Source organism: Prinia subflava, chromosome 1, assembly GCF_021018805.1.
Source record: "Prinia subflava isolate CZ2003 ecotype Zambia chromosome 1, Cam_Psub_1.2, whole genome shotgun sequence".
Taxonomy (NCBI): domain Eukaryota; kingdom Metazoa; phylum Chordata; class Aves; order Passeriformes; family Cisticolidae; genus Prinia; species Prinia subflava.
Genome location: NC_086247.1, coordinates 43,246,006 through 43,268,852, shown reverse-complemented (window position 1 = coordinate 43,268,852; position 22,847 = coordinate 43,246,006). Strand labels below are relative to the sequence as shown.

The window sequence follows — 22,847 nt, the reverse complement described above, 5'->3', positions numbered from 1 at the left end:
ATGGTAAAATATGTTATTTTAATTTCAAGCCACAAGTACCTGATTATAGTTCCTACAAATCTGTTTTTTGTATGGATGAGACAGATGATATAAGGTGAGAAGGTGTGTAAGTCACAAAACGCCCTGATGATGATAACCATATAAAAAATGTTAAAAGTGTGGTTCTGCCACTTCACATCACCTTCAATCCAACCCTGGTGTCTTCCAAAAACTCCATCAGCTGTTACATTACCTCAAAGGAAAGAAACTCAGGCTTAACTTCAGCAGCCCTTGTAGGATATGACTGTGGAAGCTGCTTGTCTGTGAAGAGCTTTCCAAAGCCTCAGGCTAAATCAGCAGCTCTACCTTTCAGGTAGGGGCGGTGTCATTTACACAATCCCTTCAGCCAAAGCTAAAATGAAGTGGCCTGTCTGGACTCCAGGGCACAGGAGCCAAGGGTGCCACACCACCCTGGGCCACACTGATCCACTCTGCAACTGCCCACTGTTGTGTCTGAACACATCCCCTCCTTTTGCAAGCTGCAGTGATTGTGCTGCCCATGTGAATGGACATACCTCAGTAATCACTTCATTGGAAAATAAAAATCCCAGTCTTGGCAGATGCATCTATTCCATCATTCAGGAGCAGCATCTATTTGTTTTGGTTATCTCTACCAGTAGGTGTCATGATACAGCAGCCCGTGAAAATTCTTGGTGAAACAAGAGATAAAGTGGTTAAATAAAAACTAATAATTAGAGACTTTATTTAAATCATTGGATCCCAGTGGTTAAAAGGGTGGGTAATTTTGCTAGATGCTGCCACACTGACATTACTCTCCGTGATTCGGATGTGCTGCAAATGAAAATCTCTCTCATTGCCCCCAAACGTTCTTTTTCATGCCTGTGGAATACATCAGTTTCTCTCATTCCAAGAATGGTACCTGCCCTTCAGTGGGACACGCTAATAATGGGGTGGGTAAGTGACTGACGAGTCATATTCTCTGAAGAAATTAATGATAACCTCTCCTTTGAAGAAAGAGATTCAAAATGAATGCCTCACACATTTGCTATGTCTAAGAGCAGTCCACTTAGATATTTTTGTCACACACATCAAAGCACAACTCTCAGCCATGTCCATTTTTGTGATGGTTTTGGTTTCATCCTTCTGGGAGAAAAAAAAAAAAAAAGGGAAATCAATTAAAAGGAACTGTGATATGCCAGGTAGTCAATCAGGTGCCTGTGCTAACGAAGATCACATCTGTTCAGAACTGCTGCAAATTACAGCGTGACATGAGTTTTCTTTCACCTTGCCAACAGCAAGCCTGGTGCTCATGCCAGACAGGATGTTTGGTTTTCAGGCTTTTGCCTGCACAGGAATGCTGCGTTTTAAGAGTAAAGTAGCAATGTTTTAAAGTTTTATATGATTGCTGGCCTGCTGACTTCTGAGCACTTCTTCTGCTCCCAATGAGGGCATCTGTTAAATTTTTGAAGTTTCTTTCTTATTTTGTTTGGTTGGTTTGGGTTTTGTAAAATTTATTTATCTTAACCCTTTTAAGATCACAAAAAATAAAAAAACCAAACCCACTCCCATGAGATCACATGAAAGCTCCTGTTGCTATTTAGTGAGAGAATAAAAACTGAAGTTCAAAGCCTTATTAGAAATGTCTAAAACCTCCTTTGTCTATCTTTACTTCGTATTCTCAGCAAAGTTCTTACTCTAAGCTTCAGGGATCATGTAAATCTATTCTGAGTGTTTTTAATGATTTTTTCAATCCATATTTTGAAGCTACTCTTCTGTTTTTAAAACATTTATGTTTACAATTGAATTTCTAGATTCTTAAAGGGTTAATACGAAAAATAAATGGAGGCTCATTAAAGGATTCCTCAGCACAGATGGAAGCAAAAAATACTTAAGAATATGCACTTCATTTTAGTGAAAACTCCACCCTGCAAATTCAGTAAAGAGGGAGTGTAAGAGCAAACACAGCATGGAGGTTAGGAAGGTACCATGGTACAGGGTTAACCACAAGGAGCCTGTGAGAGACTTCTAGTCAGGCAAGACTTGATGGAACTTTTTAGTCAGACTCACCAACACCCACAGAGAAACCCTTCTGGACCTGTGACCTGGAGGGGCTGATCACCCAAGTCGTACTGAGCGTTGGCTGATAGGCACTGCCATCTGCAGAACAGAAACAAAACTTCTTAATTGGTAATACAACCTCTCTGACAAGTGTGGGTTTTACACAGCACACCTCCAGCATGTCATACTGTCACTCTTGAAGGAAATGAGACAAGATCACTACATTATTTTGGTATCTCAAAATACTTTGGGAAGAAGTCTGGTCTCTGTTGAATTCAGCAACAGTGAAATATTCATGAAGCAAAGCTACCACAGTGAGCCTGCTTGTCACAACTAGCCCACTTCAGAGTGGTTTACCATTTCTTAGCATTCAAGCTGAATCTACTACTTGGCAACTATATTTTACAAGTGAACATACCAAATTAGCTAGGAGGTTTCAGTGGATGAACACAGAATCTGTTGCATCCAAACCAAATGCTTATGCTTTTGTGAACCGGAGGAGTCCCAATTGGTAATGAATGAGCTTTTTGCCTTCATCCTAGAGCTGTCAGCCTTCTAGAAAGCAACTCATGGTCAGAGTACTTGGTGCAAGCCTCCCAGCTTAGCTGGGATTGCTGGAAGAGCTGTTATAATTAAAGATGTGTCATCAACTGTCCCACTTTTGACTGGGATAGAGTTAATTTTCTTCCCAGTAGCTGGTGCAGTGCTGTGGTTGGATTCAGAAGGAGACCAGTGTTGATAACACACTGGTTTTCTAGTTGTTGCTCTGTAGTGGCCAGGAATCCTTCATCCTCTCATCCCACCCCACCAGGGATCAGGCTGGGAGCACAGGAAGCAGGACAGCTGACCCCAGCAGGCCAGAGGGGTGACACACACCATATGGCTCCATATGTAACCTGAGGGAGGGAAAAGAGAGAGAGCTGGGCAGGACCACTGCTCAGGAACTGACTGAGTGGTAGGCAATTGCACCCTCTGTGTGATATTTGCCAAATCCTGAAGCTATGACTGAGGTGAATGCTTCTTAATTTTATAAGGATTTTCAAAGGTCTTAGCCTGAGATCTGCTCTCTGTTCAATGGGTTCCATTTAATTTTCCTATTCAGGAGTGGCCCCAATAACTGTTATTCACAGCCTGGGACAAGATCTCTATAATTTGTAGCTAGCTGTTTCTGATAGCTCATGAATATAAATTTGGAGAACAAAAAAGTGTGCCCTTTCAAAATGTGTCAAGTTGAGTCTTGACTCAAGTAACTTCTGACAAACAGACCTGGGTCTGCAGAGTCCTTTCAGGGCCTGGTGCTCATCCAGGCACCCAACGCCCACTGATTCCTTTCCTGTCATCATGTTTTGCCATTCACACTGTATTACCATAACAATGACATCCTCTTATTGGTAGAGAGCAAGAGAAGCCTAATAAAAAGTCTGTGTCCTGGTTGGTATTATCATTTTCCCCTACAGAAGAAAATTAAAAGTTGTCATTTTAAAGTGACAAGGATGGGCAGATGGCCTTTTTTAAGCAAAGAAGATCAATTTTCACTGCTTCAAGTCCTAAAATGTACCATCTTAGCACGATGTACAGAGAGACAGCTAGTAACTACATTTCCCTCTCAGTTTCTTGGCAGTGGAATTCTCTTTCATGTTCTAAAATAGCCTGAAGTCCCAGTGACGGTGACACTGGGACAAGCTGCCAGTGGAAGAGTTTTTCAACAACCACTGAAGCATCCCCAAGCTGCCCACAATACCTAAGCTATATAATTCTGCAGAGATTTTCCCAAAACTTCTCAGCCCAAAAATAGAGAGAATGCAGAGCCCAGACTACAGGCCATTGGGAAAGAGAAGTTTTCTGTAACATCATACAGAACTCATAACTGCCCTCTCTGAGGCTAACAATGAGCCAAAAGTTTGGATCCCCTGGGATGCCATCCAGAAGGAACTTAGCGGGCTTGTGGAGTGGACCACTGTGAACCTCAACATGTTCAGCAAGGTCAAGTGCAATGTTCTGCACCTCAGTATCAATATAGACTGGGGAATGGGTGGCTTAGGACTGGAGAAGGACTTGGTAATACTGGTGGATGAAAAACTGGACACAAGCCAACAATGTGTGCTTGCAGGCCAGAAGGACAGACACATCCTTACCTGCCTAATGAAAATTGTGGCCTCCTCTGGAGTTCCCCACAAAAGGAGCACATGGTTCTGCTACAGCAGGTCCAGAGGAGGGCCACAAAAATAGTCAGAGGACTGGAACACCCCCTTATAAGGAAATGGTTAGAGAGTTGGAGTTGTTCAGCCTGGAGAAAAGAAGGCTCTGGAGCAGCCAGAAAAGCCTTTTGATACATATGAAGGACACAAACTGATTTTTCTCAAAGATCTGCAGTGACAGGACAAGGGGCAATGACAATGATTTTAAACTGAAAGAGGGTAAATTTATATGGAAGGTAAGGAACACATCTTTTACAATGAAGATAGTGAGGCACTGGAACAGGTTACCCTGAGAAAGCCGTGGATGCCCCATCTCTGGAAATGTTCAAGGCCAAGTTGGATGGGGCTTTGACAGTTGTCCGTGGAGAGAGGTTGGATTAGATGAGCCTTGAAGGTCCCCTCCAATCCAAACCATTATTTGATTATGTGACTCTAAAACTTTAGTCAATAACCACGTGGTAGTTTTTTAATTGACCTTGATTTCAAGCCCTTTATCATCGTTTATAAGGCAGCAGAATGATGAATGGCAGGGAAACTAAATGGGATATGCCCTTTCCTTGACACCCAAGTCCAAAGAAGGGAGTGGATGTACACTATAGAGATTTCCCCACAATAGCAGAAGAAATCTGGACTCCATATTCTGTAAACAAACAACAGTAATAGTAATTTTTTTAAAAGGAGAAATCATATGCTTTCATATTTTAGCACTGAGACAAATTTTCCAACTCTATGCTAGATATTAAGGATTTATATTAAATCCCTAATTTTATTTCTGCTCTTATTTACAGTTTAAATCAATTAATATATGGTTTAATATAGTATAATTAGATTGGACAGAGACATTAAAAAATAGGCTGTGCCCCTAATTATTAGAGAATGGCACAGTGAGTTAAACATGCCTTGTAGCTTACAATTTTCAAATATCAGGTGCAGCAAATGAACATTGTTAAGGCTGCCTGCTGGCTAGGGCAGTAAGAGCTTTTCTCAGCTAGAAGCTATTTCTCCACAGAGCAAATCCTCCCCTTCCTACTACAAAATATGAGAGGAAATAAATAGGTCAAGCTTGTGGTGCTAAAACACTGTGAGCTAGGAACCACAAATTAATTTCAAACAGTTAAACAGAGACATGTTTGAAATATTAATAATACTTATCCCTTCTATTTTTCCAGTTTTTCCTTCTGCTTTTCCTGCTATGAGTACATCACTGTGTTGTGACTGAGCATGAAATGAAACAGCACCAAGAACTGATTAGCAACCCTACAATAACAAAACAGCAGCCTCACAAGAATAAAGAAAAAATTATGTGATATAAGTTTCCAGGGGAGTATTAGGACAAATTTTAATTTAGATTCTTTTCTAGAAAACCTTGAAAATTCAGTAAGACTGTTTCTTTTTAATTAGCTACTGTAATTTACCTCCCTGCTGAGTCAAGAAGAGGAAGACAAACTGATCTATGTGCTGGATCCTTTTTCCAGCTCTCCTTACATCATAGTTGACTAACTACAGCAAAGATGTACTCACAAAAAAGTTCTCAATATATATAGTCACAATAATTAGATCTCTTACACTGTGTTTCCAGACATCATTAGAAAAAGGAGCAAAAAAATTTGCATAGAATATCTTTATCCAGACTCTGGGAAAAAGGAGCAAAAAAATTTGCATAGAATATCTTTATCCAGACTCTGGGAAATTAACTGAATTATGTGGCACAACATAACATTTCTACTCACAAAGCAGTTAGTAATTTTACAGCCTTTCCAGCTCCTTTGTGCTCCTTTGTTCAGTGGTGAAAAAGAGATTTAAGCAGGTAATTTGAGTAGAGGTAAAAAAGCATTTCTGTACCCTGTTGTACAACATTTGATTTAGTCCTGACAATGGAAAGGGGTCAACAGACCCAGACATCCACAGGTTGCACGGCCTCAAGCAACTCATTTCTCTTTTCCCTGATATTTTTTAATGATATATCATGCACAATGACATCAATCTTGGCCGAAAAGAAGGAGGGGGAATTGGGGTGCGTAAAAAATCTGAAGTAGCCACTGGCTAGGTATCAGCTGGGCATTTCCTCTCCTGGTAGGAAGTGATGAGGGATTACTTCTACATCCTTTTTTCTTTTTCATTCTTCACGTACTCAGCTGGACCCAGTTTTTTTCCCTCACTTTTGCTCTTTGGATTTTTTCCCTGTGCCACTGTGGGGAGGGAGTGTGAGGGTGGGTGAGGACTTACCTGCCAGCCAGGGTAAACCCACCACAGCACCAAGCTGTTGTAGGCCATGGATGTGCATTTAGAAATCCATGCTATCGGCTGGCTCTATTCTTCTGGTCTGCTCTGGCTAGTACATCTTTATCTGTTTTACACATTATTCAGAGACAGACTTCAAGGCTGTGAACAACTGATCTTGTCCAGCACAGACATTTTATATTCTTACATACTTAATCCAGAAACCATCGGTATGACATTGCTTGATTTCTCCCATTATTTCACAATTGTTTTCCACATGCTGGTGTTTTTCAATAGTGGGTGGAGCCTGGACTAGATCCTTGCTTCAGGATCTATCAAGATCAGCTTTTCTTATTACAGAAAAACATATCTCCTTTATGAATGCCTCAGAAGCCTTTCAAAGCCAGACTAAGAGGAGCTTCAACAAATTTACGGGAAGTCTTTTAACACAGTGCTAGGCACTTAGAAGAAATTAAATTGCTCCTCACTTTCAATGGAGTTTTACCAACGAAACCTACCTCCACCTACACTGTATTCAGCAGGGACTCAGGCCATTACAGCAAGAATATCCTGTCACTTTTGTATAACTCTGTTTTCCAATCAGTGTTATAGCCACAGTCACATACACGTTCACCTGCTTTCCCTCATTCAGAAAATTTCTTCTCTGTAGGGGATGAGCAGCTTTAGAACTGTCAAATGCTTGCTTACCTCTGTAAATTCTTTCTGTAGCTTCTCATACTCACCATGGCTGCTCTGGCTGGTATGGTGGTGTTATCCTTCAGTGATAGGCAGCAAGGTGCCAATCGGGTTAAAAAGGTTTCACTCCAGATCTCTTTTCATGTGTTCTGACTCCAGGTTCTCAGCAGACATCAAAAGCAGTAAACCAATCTAATTAGTTGATAAGATAGCCAGATTGTCCACTCTCACAGCCCAAAGTTGCATCTAAAGATATTATCCACAGCTGTCCATGAAAACTACCCTGGAAATCAGGGAGAGAAGAACGGATGACTGACTTGTCTTCCCAGTGGGTATGAAAGCCTAAAGAGATTCCACACACTCAGAGCATGGTCAGGTTTGGTACTTAACTCTGTAGGGAAGTTTATGGACATAATGACATTTTCCCACCATCCCTCCCTGCCCAGCAATCCCTTGAAGACTACACATCTGACAAGACCGCTCACAAAGAAACTCCAGGACAGCTGGGAAGATGTGAGGCTGTCTCAAGGACCAGCACCTGCCAGTCTGCACCGACGATGTTCTGTAGTGAGACATCCACAAAACTTGAATACTATTTTAATAAAGGTATTGGATAAAAAGCAGCCTTATGCAGTCATACTCAGTGGACACACCCACGCTGGTAGAAACTGGCCTTATCCTAACAGCCTATCCTATTTATGCCGAGGTAATCAGGCCTTTGTTACAGAATAGTGGATGAGAGAAAGAAATAACCCTGAGGTTGTTGCTGGGTGCCTGAGCAAGATCTTCTCCCTTGTGCTTTTACTGCCTTAGAAGGTTCAAAGCAAACAAAAGTAGGTGGCTCTGAGACCTGGATTCAAGAGGAAAAATTTAGTTGCAATGCTTGGATCTAGATTTGCACACACAAAAGGGACAGAGGTTTATGGTCTCTCCTTCACAGGATAGGTCTGAATTTCAGTACCCTCTTAGAAGAGGAAGTTAAAACTATAATTGAACCTGTGATTGTTCCAAAGAAGAAATTAATGAACTTAGGGGTGGAAACAGCTCTAGAATAAAAACTCCCATCTGTCTGATGGAATTTGGTATAGACAAACCACTTGAGGACAGTTACTCTTAAGTATTTGTATGAGACTTTGGAGGACATCAATTGCTCCTATGATTGAAGAAGACTCTAAATATTCCAAAGGTGGCACCCAGAAGAAGAGGATGTGCCTAGAAGACATTGTAGAAGACATGGAAAACTATCAAAGCAGGCTGGGAATGGAGCTGGAAAAAGGGGAAACTAGTCATGGGCCTTGAAGGTTTTATGGTGATCCCAAACTTTCTTATTTCTCCCTCAGGAGAAGGAGTAATTGAGGGAGAAGTAAGAGGAGTGAGAGGATAGAACAATAAATTAAATTTCTTACCTCCTTGTCATCTAGCTTCTTGTTCTTACCTGGATTTAGCAAAAGAGCTGAAAAATGGTGAGGTTGCTCAGCTGAGGATTCCTGGCTGGCAAACAGCCTCTTGGACAAACTGCTAGTTGGCTGGTTGCTGCTTTGGTGGCAGTGTCAGGCACACTGCCCTGCACAACAACACCAAGGAAACTTGGAAACCTAGGCAATGCTGCCACTCCTGTCTGTGGAAGATGTTTGCCAGAGCTTTTTTTGGGTGAGGACAGCACAGTGACCTGGCACAAGGTACCTCCTTCATCCCCTCCTGACATGCAGGAGAGAGTGTAGATATTTGAAAGTGGAAGAGAGGAAAAAGGCTCTTGGGTCTGAAGGGGTTTTTGAATTCCTGGTGAGACAAAAGCTGAGGCAACCCCACATCTAGGGCAGAGATGAGCTGTAGCCTTTCAGGGGCACAGGGAGATGATGTTAGAAACAAACGCACCTCAAACAAAGACGGGCAACAACTGGTAAGGATTTGAAACAATATTCTCATATTGAAGAATAGGGGCCTCTAAAAAGACATCAAATATTTTTTAAAGAACAAATGTAGAGTGGCAAAGTGGTGGTCCTTCCAGCCAACTTTAAATTATATATGCCAGTTACTCAGTCCTACTGGATTTACTCAGTAATGTTGAGAAACAATGTTTGAGGGGCTGCATGAATTGGACTGGAAGGCCCTTTTCCCTGTTTATAAAGACTATAATAGTTATAGCTTTACATGCTATTTCATTTAAATGTTATAATGTTTCACAATCATGTATTTAAACACAGAAATCTGTTTATTTACCCAAACAAAACAGAGGAAATGATTCCAGCCCTCAGGTTTTGAATTCTCATTTAAATATGTGAACATGAGTCCACAACTTAGAGATGTTTGTGTATCTATGTACCTCCAAAATACTCATATTTCATAGGCTTTTTCACATTAATATTCACCAACAGTATCACAAAAGTTCTTTTTCTTTTACATAACTGTAAGCAACAGTAATTCTAGAAACACTAGAGAAAAAAAAAAGCATAGCAATGTCCACAGTTACAAGAAAAAGTGCACATTACTTGGTCACAATCACAGTCATTACTTGGAAAACTATATGTAACAAGTAGATATAAAATATCACTGATGCCTTAAACTCATTGTCAAAAACGGAATTACATAAAATTTTGTACATGAAATAAGGCAAATTTAGGAATGCACAAGAAACTTGTTATTCAACAAAAGCTAAACAACAGAACAAATAGTACAATAAGCATAAACTAAAGTACCTTTTTCTATATACTTAAAAAGAAGCCTGCCATAGTGCACAAAGAAAACACCATTAATGTGTAATCACTATTATAAAATAAGAAATAGAGGGATTGGGAAGAGTGGGGAAGGGGAGAGAAGAGTTTTATTATAGTTGCAGCTGCATCCACTTACAGTTTTGTACAGGTTTTAGCTAGGCCTGGGAATTATACAAATTATACCAGAAGTGTCAATGACCTTCCTTGGTAAGAATTTTGTTTAAATTAAGGAAAAAATATAAATACACACAAGAGTGCAAATTTTCAGATTGTCACTTGCAACCTCTTAACATTCATCATCTATATCCAATCACAACTAGAGGGACTTGTATAAGACAGCAGCAGTGATCATGAAGTCAGATGAGCTCACCGTAAGAAATCAAACCATCTTTTTTTTTCTCAACGATATGTCTTTTTTAAAAAACGCTCAACTCTTTATTAACTGCTAATAAAGCTGCAATATATTACAGAATGGAGTTGAGAATGGCATGAATGCAGGAAATGCATACTTCCTTTGGAAGGTATTCCATAGATGACAATTTACAGTACACAGGGGAGGAAATTATCCAGCATCAAGAGTTACTCATTGTAGAAAGAATATGAAGTTGGGGAGAAGGGCACAGCCAGGGATTCAAGAGAGGAAGGGGGGACTTAAAATAGCTCCTCAAAACATTTTCAGGACCAGTGAAAAAGTTTACCAAAGTAAAAATGAAAAATCTTGAATGAAAACAAAAATCTTTTGTTTCGTTTTTTTATAAAAATTACATTTTTTTAAAATACAAGATCCTTTTAATTGCAATTGTGCCCTGTAGCAACAGGACATTTGGCAATGTTTTGCCATATACTGCAGCTTTAAGTCCAATGAGTCAGTATCACATTCCACTAATATTGCACTTGGATCTTGAACCACTTGTTTTAAAAAAACATCACAGCATCTTCTGTTTCCTCCACTTGTTAGAATGAGTTAATTTCTAGCCACTTTTTCGATATTAATGCTGACACACTAAAACAAAAGCAATAGGCTGGACACAGTAAAGTACCTCGGAAATACCAGAGGCCGAAGTTCACTTGAAGCACCTTAACACATCACTTTATGGATCAAGAACAGTGTGGCATTATGGTAATTAACTCTCCTAAAAGACTGTGCAGTAACTGAAGTGTGTGCTCTGGGAAATCAAAATGTCATTAGTGGAAACTCTGAGATAAGACCAGGCCGGTGTGAAGGTCTTGTGACTCAGTTCTGCTGCAAGATCAGGTTTTCCAGTTCGTCTGCAGAGCGCAATAAAAACGCGGCCGACTCTCGGTACCCTGCCACCAGCTGCCTCACTGCGTTGATTTCAGTGGGACTCAGCTGCGGCCTGGAGCTGGAACTGCTGGAGGACCCAGAGCTGGTTGCTAACTGCCTCTTCATACTGAGATCTGTTGGACCTGCAGACAGCAAAGGAAAAGAGAAGAAGCTTCAGAGCTGCTGCCAGAGACGTTCCACAGGTTTGCAGATACAAATGCAGAGTAACAGGACCTGCTCTCAGCTGCAAGTAGCAGAAATAAGCAGTAAGTGTTCAGTTACTGGCTGCCTTGACAGGAACCACAGCAATTTATATTTATGTATCACAGACCCCACTTGCAGAACATAGTGGGCAAGTCCACTGGCAGCAGAAAGTTACCCTCCAGGGGTATATTCCAACAGTGTGAGCCACTTGCACCCCAAACCCTGCTCTGGGATCTGATGACGGTGATCAAGCAGAAGGTTCATCTCCTGCACCTCCCCCAGCTCCAGCTGCCGTCATAGACTTCATGGCAATATGCACACTTGCAATTTTTATCACAGAAAATCCAACTCATGCTCTCTAGACAGCTATTTTCACATTTTATGCTTCAATCAGCATGTGGCCAGATTGAATCCCTTGCAGACGTAGATAAATGGTCATCCACATGGCTTGCCTGACTCTGTCTGATCACTTACATAAATAGCTGCTCATGAATGAGATTAGGCTGGTGACAATCTGGCTCCCACAGTGAGGAGCACACTATCATCTGTGAGGGCTGCATACAGCTGGCAACACATTGCAAGGATCTTGTAAGGCCAGAACACTGACAAGAGATTCTGCAGCAATCACCATGCTGTCGTGTTGGCAGCTCACAGCAATATGCTTAGCACTTCTCTTCAAAAAAGATTCTCAAGACCATGAATACTTCATACAGAACACAGCATTCCTGAGGGCAGTCTGCAGGTTACTGTGATTGGCGAAACATCTGCCATCATGAACTTTGGCTTTGTGTGGAATTTCCCTGGCTGTTTGATCAGTTATTAACCAGCTAAGATGCATGGTGCTTTAATGAAGCGTTTTTCATTTCCACTTAACCCATTTTTTTCTTTCTGGAGTGTAAATTTGGACAGGTAGAATTGGACTGAGGACTTTTTTGAACATATGTAAAAGGATATAGATGGCAATTATACCTATTAAACAGAATGTTTTGTGTGACTCTGGGAAAAACTGCTCTCCCTTTTTGGCAGTGTAGCAAATCTTTACTTCTGGCAGGAAGAAGATCAGACTAGCCTGACCCTAATCTTAAGACTCTCCTGGAAATTGAGATCAAGCTAGCCAAAGCAATGTATCTTGCTCTTTTACAAGAAAAATATCACTCTTCAATTTGCTCAGGACAATATGCCAAGGTTTTCCAGCAAAGACTAGAATAACTTTAAAATTTAACATATTCAACTTTAGAACACAGAACACACTAATTTGTACTCTGGAGGTTATCCTAAATAATCCCACAAATTTATAAAATTCAAAACCAGAGATTTGCAATCATAAGCACTAGTGGAAAGGGATGTCTGATTTCCAGAAGCTGAAGATCTGGTCATAAACCTTATTTAATTTTCTTTCTTATATGCCTTTGCAGAGGTACAGGTGAGACCACAAAAAATGTGGAGATTTCCATGTCCCCACAAAAACTGAAGTTAACAAAAAAGCTCCCCTTGAGTGAGTAAAAGCAGAGATGGGACTATGGAAAGAAACTACTCAAACAGAAAGAGCCCCATTAGATCTGATTTCCTACTACACTACTAGAATGAGCAGCACTTAGCCTTACAACTTGTATTATCTGGTTTTACACTTGTATAAATGAACTGAATTTTAAATGACTTCCAGTGTACAAAGGATAAATTAAGCACAATTAGCTCAGTGAATTTGTTTGAGTGTGACCTCACACAACAGGAAAATGACTGAAGACACTCAGATGATATTTTTAAATAAAATCTTAACCCAGCACCGGGAAGAATGGTATACCAATCATAATGCCAGTTGTGCTGAATGGTTGTAAGAAGCCATTAAAGACTTCTATATTTATTGAGGCAGTAGTGAAAAAGCTGCCACTGACATATTGAGGGCATTGTGCTCCATATGAACCTACTTTAACTTTTATGTTCTTTCCTTGACTTCATTCATGTCACTGCCAAAAACACACACACACACTCAATCTCAATATCTGGCAGAACAGAGCTTCTGCAGCAGGGCACATCACTTTTATGAAATGTAACTGAAGGTCTTTTCTCATTGGTAATCCAGATTTTAAGTGAAAGAATAGGATATCAGTTTGTGTCAATCATAAATAAAATAGACATGGAAATGTGCTTGTTCTAGGTTTCCCTTACACAAACTGATGGTGCACTGCTGTGAAAGTAAAACTAGGAGCAGACCAGATGTCCATTATGCACAATGAGTATAAGTCCTCACAAGTCTATAGGGTCACATTATTTAAATACTATGAAGATATGGCTGGCTCTGTATTCCTAGATGTCTGGATTAACTTTCATGAAGAAAGTTATTTAATTCTTCAGAATATTTATCTTTGGATCCTGCAGGTACTGGAAAAAAGTCGGATGGCAGTCTGCATACACAAGGGACAGTCACAACACAAAAGTCCTCTTGGTCTGGGAGATTTCTGTTGTGTCAGAGCTCTTATATACAAAGAAAATAAAATATCTCAAATTTTAACATACCCAGTTTCTTCAAACTACTTGGTAGGTTTATTTTTGTTGTTGTTGTTTCAATTTACTAGTAAAACAGTATTTTATGTCACTCCCCAACTCCTGCCTTGTTCTTAAAAAAAAATTATGTCCTCCAACTCCCTCAAAGAAACTCCCCCCTGAGGAAAAAAAAACAACAAAGGAATACACACAGAGAGAAAAGTTTCATAGCTATGATTTTGGGACAGTGAGAACACCCATGCCTTTTCAGGAAGGTAAGCTGACAGAGAACTGAACACAAAAAAAAAATCCCATGCTTCATGTGGAGATAAGGATTTTAGCTCTTTTAATTAAGTTATGGGACCTCTACATCTCACCTCTAAAGCTTACCCATGACTGCCCAAGCTTTATATCTGGGAGAACACCTCACTCAGAGATTAGTGCCAGCATGTGTTATATTGGTCTCAGCTTTTAATAGCTACGACAGACACTGACTAGAGATTCTCGAAGATTGGCCAGGCTGCTAAATGCTAATAATAAAATTAGTAATAAAATAATAAAATACTGTAACTTATTTGTAGCTCCATGAGTCACACCTGGTCATTTAAAAACTAAGGAATAAGTGAAACCTATAAGTGCATTCTTGTACTGTAGATTTTTCCAGTGTAGCTTTATGCAAATCAGCTATTGAAACTTGGAAAACTAAACCTTACTCATACCCACCATATCTCTTTAATCAGAAAAATAAATCACAGCTATTCTGAAGGCTTAGCATAGCTGGTTAAGAACACTTCATGTACATCTATCTCCAGAAGCCATCACCACAGGTTACTAAATCTGGAAAAAGCTGAACAGCTTCACAATCATGTCTTTTAATAACTATTTTTACTATTTCTTTAGCGTATTTAGCATAATTTATTAGGCTGCCAGTCCTCACAGGAACAAGAAAGTGTATACTTGCAAAGAGGGAAAATGGAATATTTTTGCAATGAATTTTGCAGTGTCAGGTTCCTCCAAGATGTTACTGCACATTTTAGCATACTGCTTCCTATTCTGGAGTACTTCAGGATTATTAAAAATCTTGATTGCAAACATTATCAGGTTCCACAATGTCTGTTGAGCAAGCAAATATCACAGAGATTAGGACAGGAGATTTATTTCCATTTTTTTCTTTCTCCCAGTGCATATTGTCATAACACAAAATTGTCGCCTTCCATGTTTTTATAACAGCACAACAATCTCACAAGCACTGGATTAAAAAAATTGCTGAGACAGATCCTTTCTTTTATACTATTTCAGAAGATTAAAGTATTGCTCTTCTGCTTCTTGTTTGGACCACCTGATTGCACTTTAACATGGGAATATTTTTGATTTACTATCTCTGTCTAGTTACATTGACCTAATTTCCCCTATGAGGTGCAATTGTTCTTGCTGGAACCACATCAGGCTCAATATGTAAACTCTAAAACCCACTCTTCATGTGCTAGACAAACATTTATGAAATTAGCTGCTAGAAATGTCTGCCACTAAATACACTGTGGAACAAATGGCTTTTTCCGTAAATTACAAGACTTTAATGGAACTAGTTATTGCCTCGTGCGCTACTCATTACCAATGTGATTTATATCAAATTCCAAAATATGGGTCAGATGTAGATGTGCTGCTGATACTGATTGCTTAGATACTATCAACTGTCTCAGCAAAATTCCCTTAAGAGTTGTATGTTGTCACTGGGTAGCTACCAGTCTTATAATTAACAACTACTGAAAGAATAATAAATGTGTCAGTGACTCTCAAAATGGTTATCACTATTGTACATAATAATGTAGAATAAAAAATAATTTTTAAAAGCTTTATGTGCTTAAGCATCTACATGTTCATTAGTAGTTAAGCAACCTTTTCCACCAGTAATAATGCAAAAAAGCAGTGACACTTATTTGGAGAAAAATACATTTGCCCATGCTTTGAAATCTCTTGTGTGTATCTCTTCTATTGCACCTACTCTCCTCTTCCATTTTATCCCCACGAGGGGCTTTAGAGAAGAGGTTGGACTACATTCCTATATACCCCAATAAAATGAAATAGGAAAAATCCTATCAAAGTATGCTACCTTTTCTTCCAAATCAGATGTATTTATTGTAATGAGAATGACTTATTGTGATATTATGTATCTGTCAATATTTCCTCCTGTCTTCAAACATAGAGCAGATGTGCCTGTAAGTATTGTTTCAAGTGCCAGGAGAAACCAAGAAAACAGGGACTGATAAATTGGACCTTTTAGGCTTCTTTCTCCCTTGTACACCTCTCTCTCTGGCAGACACATCTTCTGCTACCTCAGACAGCAGGAAAAAAAATGCTGTCTTGCCTGAGGAAAGTGATATGAAAACACAGAAATGCCTACAGCCATCATTCATTTTCAGTGATCAGGGAACACAGTGGTCTGGGATTAAATGATTATGTGAGATCCTTCCAATCCACCATAGGAGATTAATTATGAGGTTTATACCGTGTTGTCTTAACAGTTGTCACCTCAGCTTTGAGCAGAGGTAGGAAAGAAGGATACCTCCCAGTACATCCACAGACATTCCATTCCTATCCTTGTGGTGGGAATGGAGTAGTTATTGCCTGTGCCACATATCTGACAATTTGAAGATGATGAGGAAGGAGGAAGAAGAATGTGGGGAAGATCTTAACAGAAAATTCAGCCAGCATTTTCAAGCAAAAAAATTCCCTTTGTCAAAATATGGGTCAAACGATTTAATTTCTCCCAACCCCACCTCTTGAGGTTTTAAATGGGATTAAACATACTGTCCCATGTTCCTAACTCTATCACTCTTGATCTGTTTCTTCATGCTCCAGGCTCTGTGTTAGAGACAAACTGTGTTCTCTTTCCCCTCTCTCCACTTTGATGTCATCAGGTTAGCGCTGAGAACACAAAAGACTGTGCAAGAGTAGAGGTATAAAGAAGACCAGGAGAGAGGAACCACAGCAAAAACCCATTCAACCCCTATATCCTGGGTAGCCAATCTGTGGGTAACCCATTTAGCACTTTAAAAATCAGCTACATATTGGATATTTTCATCTGTTGGTTTTTTCCCCTAGTTTGTCACTAAGAACATCACCAAGTTTATCACCGCTATCAATCATGCAAGTGCCAAGATTTAAAGAAGATTACAACTTGACCAAAATTTTGGATGTGGAAAGGAGGCACCTTCCCTGCTGTCTCATGAGCAAGTGGAAAAGAGTGCTCAGTACTCCTCTCCCTGCCAGAGATCAGCACCATCATGCTAATCCTTGGAGGTCAGCAGCACCTGCTCTAGGAGATTCCCCCAGCTGCTCCGTTGTCTTCAGCAGGGCTGCACCTTCTGGAGGACCAGGATGCAGAAGGACCGGACCAGGAGGGCTGACTGGCACATGGGTAGGAAATCCAGGGCCAGGATTTGCCGTGGTGTAGACATAATGGGATTCAGCTGAAGAACTCACCTGAGCTGGAAGGGGACTGGACGTTCGTGGTGCCTGGGATGCAGTGCTGAGTTGTGGCTGTGGTGGAGGTAGGCTGCAGATCTGTGGAGAGAAATGGAGACACAACACTTTATCTTACTGTCACGTGAGGGCATATCCTGCATGGCCAGCCCAACACTGAGTCTGAAACACCCTCTTTTTATACACACAAAAGGAATTCACTGACATTTCTGTCATTTCAGACAATGAGGCAGAAGAAACAGTCCCAAATCACCTCTAGGCAACCCAGCTATGGCAGCAGAAACACATTCCACAACTCTTAGAGAAATTAGACTTCAGGAAATGAAGCAGCTGCAAAGACCATGACTCCAAGGAGCCCAACATGACTTCAGAGAGTGCTGACAGTCATCAGGAGAGGGCAGACAGCAACCTAGTGGACTGAAATACATGGGGAGACAAGCCAATCCCACTGCCTCAGGAGATGCTCAGGCTACATGCAGGGACTTCAACAGCTCCTGGGGGTATCAAGAGATTTTGCTCCCAACATTATCTCCTGTCCTGATCCTCCTGCTCTCAAGCTGAAAATTCTTCCGAGCTCAGTCCAGGAATGATAGAGGGGGGACAGCTGGAGCCTTTGTGGCTGGCTAATTTGTTGACATTCACTTAGCTATTGCACCTTGAAGATTCTCCATTCACTTCTGTAACAGGAACTGCAATAGCCTCAAAAAAAAAAAGAGCTGTGGAAATCCACCCTTCTCGATGAGTAGTTCTCCTTTACCATCTAAATGAATCAAACACAACATGACCAAAGGTTTCTCCCAGCCCATGTACATGCTGACAGACACTACGTCAACCCACAGATTGCTTTGTGAATGTTTCCAGCCAAGCTGGATTGGCCTAAAAAGTTTAAAAGGAGGGGGAAGAGACATCTTGGTGCTGTAAGACCAAGCCTTTTCCTTCTGTGCTTTCTTGCCATAATAAAGGAGGGGTCATTGCACAAGCTGCTACATTCTGTTTGCTCAGATTGAGCAGTTTCATGAAGGCTTGCCCCGTGCAGTTGTGTGAGGAGCTAATTATGGCTCTGTAATTAGTCATGTGGAAGGACAGACCTCCCCATGTGGAGGGAAGCACTGCAACAGCAGGCAGAGTGGGGTCCCTGAGCCAGAGCCACCAAACAGTTGGGTGAACAGATAGCTAAGTCTGTAAGGTCAGAGTAGGGATGAACTTTATATGGAGGAAACAGCCAAATTAAATGAGTCATAGAATACAAAATACATACATCAGCTGGACTACTAGACAGAGAGTTAATTGGACATTAATTATCATATTACTGTGGGGGAAGGTCCAGAAATAGGTAATCAAGCAGTGAGTTTTAGATAGCTATTGCAGCAATTGCAACTTCCTTTTTTTCTGTTTTAGCAGATACAAAAAAAAGACCATATTTGTTTATACACACATTCTGACTGAGGTGTATATTTGTTTTTACACCAGGAGAACATCTGTAAACGTGACAAGAACATTTGATAGGTTACTATATTGAAAAGGAATTGCATTTTTAAATTAGGTCTTAGCTCCTGCAAACAATTCAGAAGTAAATATCCTGTTCTCCAGAGAAATACCTCATTAACCATTTTAACAGCCTTGCATATGTTTGGAACAAGAGTCCTTGAAACAGCATAATGACTGCAAGCAAAGGTCCTGTGAGGTCTGTCACGAGGGCCATGGTTACCCCTGTCAGCTGCAACTCCAGCCACTCCTCTTGCCTACCAATGGACACATCAGAGAGGAGTGACAGATCTCACTGGCCTCCAAGTCTCCCGGCTTCTCCTGTAGGGAAACCAGCTACTAGAGCCAGAGCAATTTACCCTTAATATCCAAGAGATAATTAGGTTAGCTCCTGGTTTTGTGTCAATGAGACCAAGGAATGGACAGAGTTGCCTTTCCACAACTTTCCTAATGATCTTCTTGAAATGGCAAGTGGATCACAAATCACCAACCTAACTAGACTGTCAGCATCAACAACTGGTTTCCAAGTCCTGGCACACAAAGACTTTTGGTTTCCAGAGCTTATGTACTTTGGTTTGTGTAGGATCCCTGTGGAGAAGATGGACATCTTTGCACAACCTTCCCACTATGCACAACCATATGGGAGAAGTGCAATGGCTTACTGGTCTTTCAAAATAAAAGGACATACAGACAAAATTGTCTAGTGCAAGTAGGGAAGGCAAGGAAGAAGAAATGTTGAGCATATGTCTGTATACAAACCTGTCTTGAGCTTTAATTGTGAAAAAAACACTGGAGTCCTCCATGTTAAAGGCACAAAGAAGATGTGGCTTTTAATCAGAAGGCAAGACGAATTGATGGTGTTTAATTTGTACATAATTTTTTAAAATTACATGCTGAAGAGACATAGAATACTTTTGCTTAAACCTCTCAATTCACTGCAAAATGGGATTTATGAAAATGTATCCTATTACAAAAAGTTTGAAGGGAAAAACAAGTACACAAAACAGTTGTGATTCCTCACAGTTTAAGATTATATTAACCAGGACAATATTGATGGCTTAGGCTGACATATAACACATGGGGAGCCTAATCTTACTCTTAGCTGGGTAAAATGGCAAATGCCAACTGTTTTCAGCAGAAACTGGTTTAGATCCTCTTTGGACATAATGTAAAAGACAATTTTAAAGTGCTTGTGCATTTTCACAAAAAACCCAAATTTCCACTGCTTGCCTTACTATTATGAAAATATTTGATCAGAGACCATATTCAGTGCCTCAGATATGCTCTCCATGTGTATGGAAACAATTGTAATCATCTTTCACTCTGAGTCAAAACTTATGACAACTAAAGTATCATCTTTTTAATGACTTTTTAGAACTTAGCACAAATCATCTACAGACCTTTGAGAATTCTGCAGGCAGGGGGTGAGGAAGAGGATGTGACTGAAGGTCCCCAGCATACCACATTACAATAACTCCTTGTAGGCTGCTGCGCTGATAACATTTTGGAAGCTGCTGAGCATGCCAAATGTAGATGCTGTAGCTGAGCAATTATCATCCAACCTAAGTCAGTCCCTCTGCCTGAACTGGCACTCTCGTCAGCCAGAGAAGGATCAGCCAGGGCAAAACCCCAGGGATTTCTCCATCCTCTGAGACATTTCTTTAAATACAGTCCCGGGAGTCAATCAAACCTCAGGCTTCCAGAGTAATCACATTTCTCTGACAGAGAGACAATACCCTTTTTATCAGTACGGTATTGCTCTGCATTTGTACAAAATCAATATGAGGGATAATTTCAAACAAATACTACAATTTGCTAACATTTTTTTGTTACAGAAGCTTGCCAATGTAAGAAGAAAGGAGTGTTGTCTACATAAACGACACCACTTGCTTTTTCAGAGGGATATACAATCTCATGGTAACACATATTTACCTTATCATTTTTAGTGTAGGATATAAATGAATATGCTGATTTCTCATTTAACACTTGTTATGCCAGATCCTTATCTGCAGTAAATTAATATAGCTGGTGAGACCATGTGACAAATCTATGTCAAATCATTTGTGTTACACAATATGGAGTTAGGTGTTTTGAAACTTGAGCCAAAAATATACTAATGGCCTCATTTTGTGATCAGGGCAGGAGAGGACAGTAATGACAAAGTGCTATAAAGTTATGCAAACAGACTGAAGATTTAACCTGGCATTTTTTTACTCCTCTTTGTTAGAGGCTTATGGTTCAGTCTTGCCCTATTGTGTATTAGTCCTGTGAAACTGGAAGGAGACTAGCATGCAGGGAGCAAGTATTTTGCCAGCAGTAGCTGTTTGCAGGTTTGTGCTCCTGCTCGTTATGGGATAATAGCCTATGGATATTGAACCCCATGGGCTAGCTTTCTGTACGGCAGGGGAAATACCCATTGGCACGTGCACACACAGGCACAATGTGTAAGGAGACTCACCACTGCTAGAAGCATCATTGAGATTTAGCAGCCCACCTCCGAGCCCTCTGTAACTATGGTAACTGTAGGTGCCGTTGCCGTTGATGTACAACACCTCCTGCGTGCTGGAAACAGCTGATGTTGAGTAAGTGACCTGGGCTGGCTCCTGTTTGCACTGCTTGTCAGCTGGAGCAGCCTCATCCTGCAAAAAACAAGAAAAGGTTTGGAATTATGGCTGCCTTTCACCTTGCATGTGAAGGTCTTTCCCATTGTTAGGATTCTACATCTACTGCTTTCACAGAAGTATAATGCATGTTAAACAAGCACAGATATGTTTCTGATTCACCAAATATCAGCATAAAAGAAACAATGGAAATAAGCAAAAATACAGGTCTCCTTAAAATCTGAGAATATTCATTTATTTGTGCTCCACAAACCAACTACACTGCATCTCAAAGAAGAACATGTTCCCTCTCCCTGTGAAGAGCTCACAGTCCTCTTCAAAGCCCAACTCTGTCCAGAAATAGTGGGAAAGGATAGGAAATGGCCATTTCCTGAGTACTGGAGTGACTCTTACAAGTCAAAGAATCATATACTTCTTGATAAGAAAAAATAATAGAGAATGCAGCATCTACTTATTTTGATGCATCATTCTGAGAAATGACAGAAGGAATAGAGGAATAGAATAAAACTGCATTCCTGTGTTTGGAGAAGTCTGAGTGAGTGTCCTTCCACACAAAGGCTATAAAGTAGGGATGCCTCCACAAAAGTGACTTGAATACTGTTATCTGTGTTAGAGCAGTGCCTGTTTGTACACCATTAGTTTTCCTCAATGCTTCCTGCTTGCCTTTTTGATGATTGCATAGTATTTAACAGAATTTAGCACAACAGCCCTTCAATTTTCCCTGACAGGAGATGTTTCAGGTGAAAGTATATTTTTCCCCATCTGTACTTACTATATCTACTGCTTAGAGTACCTCACCTCCACTCATGATCACAGAATGCCACGGTAGCAACTTTATTAATGACACAGGAAAATAAAGAAAAGCATTAAGAGAAGATTTCATGCATTTTAGGTAGCTGGAAACAAGGAAAACCATCAGTGCGTGACTTCTCATACTGCCACAGGGACCTCAGTGACACAAAATCTGATTTAGTGTGTATTTATTTGAACATTGTCTTTGTATCTTGACTTTTTTTATGGGTTTGATTTTACATGCTCATCTGGTGAAAACATGTTTCATTGCTTTCAAACAAAATGGATCTATGGAAGTCTTGTTTTTAAAGGACCTTTTCAGAGTAGTTAACTGAAAAAAAAAATCTGCTAAAATTACCTTGCCTTTGTGTCAGACTTTTGTCTATTTTAAGCATCTCTCCTCTGCACAACCCTTTAATGGTTCATAAATATACCAAACTTATTAAGAATTCTATAAAATATCTGAAACCTTTTTTACAGTTTTTACTTAGAGAGATCAAATAGTTCAAGCACCGTCCAGTCTCTGTGTTGAAGTAAAAAGGGTTGTGAGTCCTTTATACATTAGGAGCAGTTGTTGGTCCCACTTCTCAAAAAGACACTATTGACTTTT

General features: G+C 40.2%; 1 protein-coding gene across 3 annotated transcripts in view; it reads right to left on the bottom strand.

Moving 5' to 3' along the window:
- Nucleotides 1-9,361: 9,361 nt before the first annotated feature.
- The window catches only part of NOL4 (nucleolar protein 4), a 117,766-nt gene continuing 104,280 nt past the window's right edge, over nucleotides 9,362-22,847 (bottom strand). For all 3 annotated transcript variants that reach the window (XM_063394787.1, XM_063394777.1, XM_063394795.1), the window contains 3 exons: nucleotides 21,283-21,463; nucleotides 17,340-17,420; nucleotides 9,362-11,314 (listed from right to left, as the gene is read on the bottom strand). In XM_063394787.1, the coding sequence (XP_063250857.1) occupies nucleotides 11,121-11,314; nucleotides 17,340-17,420; nucleotides 21,283-21,463 (456 nt within the window). In that variant the 3' untranslated portion in view covers nucleotides 9,362-11,120. The remainder of the gene's footprint in view (nucleotides 11,315-17,339; nucleotides 17,421-21,282; nucleotides 21,464-22,847) is intronic.